Source organism: Lynx canadensis, chromosome C1 (assembly GCF_007474595.2).
Source record: "Lynx canadensis isolate LIC74 chromosome C1, mLynCan4.pri.v2, whole genome shotgun sequence".
In the NCBI taxonomy this organism is placed as follows: domain Eukaryota; kingdom Metazoa; phylum Chordata; class Mammalia; order Carnivora; family Felidae; genus Lynx; species Lynx canadensis.
In genome coordinates this window covers 219,362,492-219,369,775 of record NC_044310.1, presented here as the reverse complement: position 1 = coordinate 219,369,775, position 7,284 = coordinate 219,362,492, and the positions used below count along the sequence as shown (strand labels likewise).

Here is a 7,284-nt window from a genome sequence, read left to right as displayed (position 1 = left end):
CTGAAGCTCCACTTCCAAGCTCACGCTCACGGTGGTCAACAGGAGGGCTCACTGCCTTGTCCCGTCGGCTTTTTCCCAGAGCAACGGATCCAAGGAGGTGAGAGAACATCTGAATAGAAGCCCCAGTGCCTGACACCTCATGTCGGAAGTGACAGGCCATCACTTCCAATCACTCGGGCGCAGTGGGGGGGAGACTGTGGGGGGGTTCCTGGGGGTCCTGTGGGAGGCAGACAACCACAGGCCACCTCCTGTTGAATTTGTAATGGGTTGGTAGCTCAGAATTCAGAGTATAGCTGAAGATAATCGTGGGTCACCCACCATATCACTTCACACATGGCACGAGCGTGGGTCATACTGACTGTTGCTCATGCCCCAGCAAGGTGAGGTGGGCGCATCAATCAGAAAGGCCATCGCCGTCCAGCGACTCGCCCCTGGGGACCCCAGGGCCTTGCCTGCATTCCTCGGGACTCTCAGTGGTGACAGCGGGCACCTCAGTGGTAGGTGGTCCATAAACTGGAAGGCGGGGTGAGGACCCTTCCCAGGCTCCAGCCCAAGCGGGAAGCTGAGCCTGGTGAGACCTGAGCGGTGACCACGCTCTAGACCCGTCGATGCCCCTGGCTCCGTATGTGGGCTGAGAGCTCCATCCGGGTGTGGGGGTTTCTGTACCTGACAAAGAGAAGGACCAGGGAAGTGGATCCGGGCTCCCATGCCAAACAGACAAGAGGAAATATCTCCGACCTGGTGGGGTTCTCAGAGACAAGGTCCCATCCCAGCCCCCAGGAGCCAGTGGCTTCAGGGGCTGATTGGTTTGCAGGAAGGGCCCTGGGTGAAGAGAAGAAGACTGCCGTCTGCATACCTGGAATTACAGGCCCCCGGGAGTCAGTGCGCAGGACCTCCCCGTCAGGCTGCCCGGCCCCCCATCAACACAGGTAGAGAGACTGCAGTCTGGGAGGTTAAGGGGACACCCAGGCCCCATGAACAGTGAGAGCAGATCTTCATGACGACCAGACAAAGGGAAGGGGGCTCCGCCTTGCACCCGTATCCGTTCGTCCCCACAGCCTCTGGGACGGGCACCCACGTCGCCTGTGTTTAAGGATGTGGGAACTCCGTCTCCAAGGTGAGCTAACCGCCCGAGAGCCCGCACAGCCCTCCGCCCCGTGGGAGGGTTTTCTCACTGACTCCGTCTCCCAGTCTCCGGCCCTCTCGGAGGAGAGATCTGCTCCGCCGAGGTGGCCAGTAGATGTCCTTTCATGGGTTTATTTTCCCTTGACCCGCATCTTCAGTAAAGTGCATTTTGAAAAATGCCAACCTCTTTCCACTGAACTCACAGGAAAAGGAGACCACAGGAGAGAGGGTTAGGGGACCAGGGGAGTCCTCGCCTCAGGTGCCGCAGACCCTCACCTGTACCTCACGTATGGAAGGCGTAGGGAGCTGAGGCCCACCTTGGCCAAAGCTGGGGATGGCCTTTACAGCGTCTGCCCTTGGGACTGAAGGGAAGGAGAGGGGAGGCCTCTGAATGGGTTTTGACAGGCTGGAGGGTGAGGGAGCACCAGGAGGGGGAAGGCCGAGGGCCTTCAAGGCGGTGGGGGAGGACTGGCTGCACGGAGGAGGAGCCGCGAGCAGCAGAGAAAATGCTAGAATCTCCCTTTGATTTAAACTCATCATTTTCATTCTCTCTCTGCGTCCAGTAAACCACAATGCACGCTCTGCAAATTCATCAATTAAAATTAAGATGAGGGGTGTTCCAAAGCTCTTGTTTATAGGATGCACAGCTTGGAGACCATTTTAGTACCAGCCCTGGCCCAGAAGTAGGCTGTCCAGTCTGACTCTTTACGTCCATTTTAGATGTGCTCTGAAATTGTATTCAGGACAAAGGAAAGAAGCCGAGAGGGTCCAAGTGCAGGTACGAACCTTTGCACACCAGCTGTGAGCCAGGTGCTGGGCCACGTGCACCCGTTAGCTCACTGATGAAGCAGGTTTTCCTGCTGTCTCCTTTCCACCCACGTGGTCTAGGGAGTAAGAACTCCTTCAGGGATGCTGGGTTTTCCTGGGAGGTGTTGAGTGCTGCTGGGGGGTTCGGGGTGCTGCTGAGAGGCGTGCTAGGTGCTGCTGGGGTGTCTTTGGTGCTGCTGGGGGGTGTTGGGTGCTGCTTGGGGTTCTGGGTGCTGCTGAGAGGGGTGCTGGGTGCTGTGGGGGTGTTGAGTGCTGCTGGGGGTGCTGGGTGCTGTTGGGGGGTATTGAGTGCTGCTGGAGGGTTCTAGATGCTGCTAGGGGTGCTGGGTGCTCTTGGGGGCGGTTCTGGGTGCTTCTGGGTGCCATTGGGAGGTACCGAGTGCTGCTGGGGTCCAGGGGCTCTGGGCGGATTCTGGATGCTGCTGGGGGTTTCTGAGTGCTACCAGGCTCCAAGTATGAGATTTTCTGAGTTATCTGCACTCAAGGCCTTTTGCCGTTTTCTGAGGGAATCGTGGGCTTTGGGCCGAGGACCTTCCACGTGGCCCAACAGCAAGGCCAGCTGAGCCCCCGAGGTCGTGACACAGGTGGGAGGGCAAACCATTGAAGGTTTAATAAAGAAGCTTCCAGGATGAGAGGTTCTTCTGCAAGGGCCACACACGGAAACCCGGGGGAACTGTGTGGGGCGATGCAGACCGGATCCCCCGCTGCGTCAGGAGCGTCTCGTGCTACTTGACGGATGCTACACTTTGCAGCCTGTATCGTTGTCGAGCTAATAGGAGAATTACAATTCTCCAAGTCTCCATAACAGGTCTCATTAAATCTAAGCAAACATTTGGTCCTTAGGAGCTCTGCATTACAAATCTAATTAAGACTCCATAAAATAAAATAATTCCAGTCTGCATCCAACCGTTCCATTATCTCACACGGTATATGATTGCTGCTTTATTAAACAACAACAAAGAAACACAAGTTCCAAGTGGATCTGTCCGTGTGTTTGGGAGAAAGAACAGGAAAGCGAATCACTCATAACAATGGGCCCCATCTTCTCGGGATTTTCAGCGGCAGCCGCACGGTGTTCTCCAAGCAGATTCTATGTGTGGGTTCCTGGAACCCCAGCCGCAAAATCACAGGCCGATGCTCCCCAGAGGCCCGCCCCGCGGCCCCGCTCTGATGGTCTGGGATTCCAGAGATCCCGCTGGCCTGGGTGGGCTGGCGAGTGAAAGTGTCGCAGGTGGAAACAGCTTCCCGGGCGGTTGGGGTGGGGACGGCCGTCCTCCAGCGAACGGAGGGCAGGGGGCGCCGTGGGAGGACAACCTGAGGACACCAGAGCTGGGCCGGCTTGCTGAAATCAGTCACAGGTCCTGCGGGAAGTAAGAGCCACCTTAGCGCAAGGCCCGCCTTCCTGCCTTCCTCGGGGACGTGGCGGTGGCTTCCTGGTGGTGTCCCGCCCTCCTGGGGGGTCCCCGGGACGGGCCTTGCTCCCCTGTGCTTCCCCGGCTCCAGGCACTGCCAATGGATACTCGCTGTGTTTGCAAAACAAAGTATTTGCGACTTCGAGTTAATTTCACGAACGTCTTCACCACCCAAGCCGCCCATCGGCTGGTTCCTGCCCAGGTCCAGGCAGACGTGACCTTCCATGCTTTACGTGCAACCTAACTCGAGGCACGTGGTTGAATGCCACCTTTCAGAGGCCCTGGTCCCGCGGGGCGGGGGGGGCCCACGGCAGCCTCAGCCGCCAGCAGCATGCGCACCACCGCGTGAACCGCCTGCCGAGGGGGCTCTTTCCTCGGGGCCCTGCCGAGGGACTCCAGCTGTCCGAGGGTGCTGGTGGCTACACAAGTCCGCTTCTCGGGGACATGCGGGGGCGGTCTTTACCGTGAGTATGCACAACCACGAAGGCCTTTTTCTCTTCCCTGGCTTCCCTCACAGCCGGGGGAGAGCAGAACGGGTTACGGCGCCTTCGAACCACTCGCCATTCTGTCCACCTACCTCCCCGCCCCCCCCCCCAACCTTGGGAAGACGACCGAGCTGTCAGCTGGGATGGCTCCTTACAAATAGGAGTTTACATTCGGTGGGACACGCTTTTCTGTTCAAAGGCAGCATGAAGCCTTTAACGGACAACCGATCAATCCGCCAGGAGCTGGGGCGACAGGGTCCTGACGGAGCGTCGGTACTTCGCCAGGTGTGCCTGCCAGTAAGCCCAGAAGCGCGTCCAGCTCCCGTGCGATAAGCTCCACGTTCATTTCTACCAGGCCCATGCGGGCCAGTCAGAGCTCAGAGACGCCCCTGCCCCTGGCCGCGCTCTTCGGGGTCACCCCGTGAGCCCGCCGCGCCAGCCTTCCACTAGACAGAAGGGCTACTTGACGTAATAGCATGAGTAGGAGCTCTGGCATGTTACACCTCTACGAATGCCATTGGCTGCCTGCACCTGCTGGGTCCTCGTCGGAAACCGGAAGGCGAGTCGCTGTGTCGAGGGCTTGTTGCTGAGATTAGCGACGTGACACTCGCCACGGTCCTCAGCCGCAGCCTGCGGTGTGGACGCTGGCTGGTTTAAATAGGAAATTACACTCTGGGAAGCCTGAGATCGGAGGACTTATCATCCTGGAAGGCCCTGGAGGAGGGAGGCAGGGGCCACGTGGGAGGAGCGCCCGGGCGCGGGCTCAGCGGGAGGTGGGGACCCCAGAGCGCCTCGTCAGGGCTCCGTGTGGAGCCCGCAGGAAGCCGTGTGAGGGTTCAGCGGTGCATTGGAATGTCACCCGGTCACAGTTAGGGGGCAAGAAGGGGACCTGGGGCGGGGCAGCCTTACCACACTGGCTGCCTGGCCACTTGGGCGGGGAGCCCGCAGCGCGTGCTTGGGGATGTCGAGGCGGCCGAAAAATAGGAAGTTTTAAAAGCGTACGATACAAAAGGGAAATGAAACAAGTGCTATAAAGTGCGGAATGTCCGCTCAGCTGGACTGCTGGAGTCCTACCTGGGTTGTGGACGCCTTTCCTCGTGTCCTCAGCTAAGTTCCGAGCGCCAGTGTCGCTGGTGACCTGTGTACTGAGGCCGAGTGTCTGGAGCCCTCGGGGACGAACGTCTCGCTGGTCCGGGGGGAACCCTCTCTGCCGGCCTTTCTGGAACACCTCTAGGTGGCCCTCCTCTCGTCCTAGCGCTCTGTCCGGCCGGCAGGTGACTTCACTCCCTCGGCCGCCTTAGGTCAACCCCACACTCAGCGTGGGCCAGAAAAAGATAAAGAATGATCCAGTATGAAAAAACACTCTGTGGAACTGCTTTTGTTTGAACTGTTCTGTTATTATTATTTTTTTTTATAAGATTTTACTTTTAAAGGGTGCCTGAGTGCCTCAGTCGGTTAAGCGTCCAACTCTTGATCTCAGCTCAGGTCGTGACCTCACAATTTGTGAGATCCAGCCCCACATCGGGCTCTGTGCTGACAGCGCAGCGCCTGCTGGGGATTCTGTCGTTCTCCCTGTCTCTACCCCTCCTCCACTCTAGTGTGAACTCTCTCTCCCTCCCTCTCGAGAAAAATAAACATTTTAATAAAAGATTTCATTTTTAAGCGATCTCTATGCCCGACATAGGACCGGAACTCCCGACCCTGAGGTCAAGAGCGGCCTGCCCCACTGACAGAGCCAGCCAGGTGCCCCCAGAACCGTTTTCTTTTTTTTTAACGTGCTAACACGTTCATGAGAGTAAAAGGGTAAAGCCCCCTTTTTAAGAAGCCAACTTTGAGGAGAGAAATAGGAGAAACAGTCAGCTCAACCCTCATGACCCAAGCACCACCCCTAACACCACTACCATCACCAACCCTCTGGGGGCTGGGAGCCAACATATGAATTTGGGAGGATACACGCAGACTATACCAGGGGCCGTGTTGAAAATGTCATCTTGGGACGGTGAGGCCAGGGTGAGACTCCAGACCCTGTGTGGATGTGTCTGGTCCCTGGCTTGAAGGGACGTGTGTAAGATAACTCAAATACCTGGATCATCTTTGGCATTGTTTCTGTGGTCTGTATTTTTTTCTTAGTTTTCTGTCATTTGGACCTATTTCCTGGCATGCTTGTAATTTTTTATTGAAAGTGAAATATTACGCCAGTGTGTTCTCACTTTAACTTGATTACGTCTGCAAATCATTACCTCCAAATAAGGTCACATTCTGAGGTGCTGGGGGTTCAGACACCAACATATGGATTTGGGGGGACACAATTCAGCCCATGACAGGAATGCAAACCCAAGGGTGGGAGACAGAGGCAGGTGGAGGGAAGCCAGGAACTGTGGGGGCTCAGAGCAGCTGAGATAGGCTGGCATTCCTAGAGGAGACGGTGTTTGAGCTGACAGCAAAGGGAAGGCGCACACGGTTAGCTGGTTAGTGCCCAGCAGGGGGAGTGTGTGTAAGTCTCAAAGGTACAAAATGGCTGAAATATAGGAGAAACCAGCCATGCGGACAGGGGTGAAGGTGGGCCAGCCCCCTTGCATCTACACGCCCCTACCCACTCCACACAAACTCTGACAACTGCTGGAGTTCACATGAATGAAGGAGACGCCATCCAGATGCTGAGTCACCTAGCACTGCTTTGAGATGGCAGGAGAGACACAGGGGCAAACAGATACCGTATATTCAAGGGGTGATCCATGAGGGCCGGTATCAGTTGGAAATGCTCGGGTAGAGGGGTAAGAAAGAGGACCAAGAATGAGTCCCATGTTGGAAAGATGCAGTGTGAGGTTCAGGATGTGGTGAAGATGATGGCCATGGTTGGGCCAGGTCAACGGCCAGACGCCTGGGGACACCACGGCAGGATGACGTGGAGTGAGGTTGGGTGGCAATGTAGAAAGGGCATCACCAGGAGTTGAAAGTTACTGAAAGCTTGGGCTTGATGAGACCACAGGAGACTTAATTTGTTATTCACTCATTCTCTTATTTGCTCAGTTAATATTTTTTATTCTTTTTAATTTTTTAATGTTTATTTATTTTTGAGAGACAGAGAGACAGAGACAAAACATGAGCAGAGGAGAGGCAGAGAGAGGGAGACACAGAATCTGAGGCAGGCTCTAGGCTCTGAGCTGTCAGCACAGAGCCCGACGTGGGGCTCGAACCCACGAACCGTGAGATCATGACCTGAGCCGAAGTTGGATGCTCAACCGACTGAGCCACCCAGGTGCCCCTGCTCAGTTAGTATTTAAAGAAAATCTATTTCCTAGAGGAGACAGTGGAGAGACCTGGCCTGGCCTCACATGGCATGGAGATTGGCGGGAAAGCCCGGGTTCGAGGATGCCCTTGGAAACCACTTTGGCATCAGAGACGGCCACTGTAGGTGTACAACTGTGAGGGGA

General features: G+C 56.2%; 1 protein-coding gene across 1 annotated transcript; it reads right to left on the bottom strand.

Moving 5' to 3' along the window:
• Positions 1–2,862: 2,862 nt before the first annotated feature.
• On the bottom strand, positions 2,863–6,139 carry LOC115519932. Its single transcript, XM_030323791.1, has 3 exons — positions 6,091–6,139; positions 4,925–5,146; positions 2,863–3,476 (listed from the first exon to the last, which is right to left on the bottom strand). The coding sequence occupies exons 1-3, from the start codon at positions 6,137–6,139 to the stop codon at positions 2,977–2,979; spliced, it is 771 nt and encodes a 256-aa protein (XP_030179651.1). The 3' UTR covers positions 2,863–2,976.
• Positions 6,140–7,284: the final 1,145 nt, after the last annotated feature.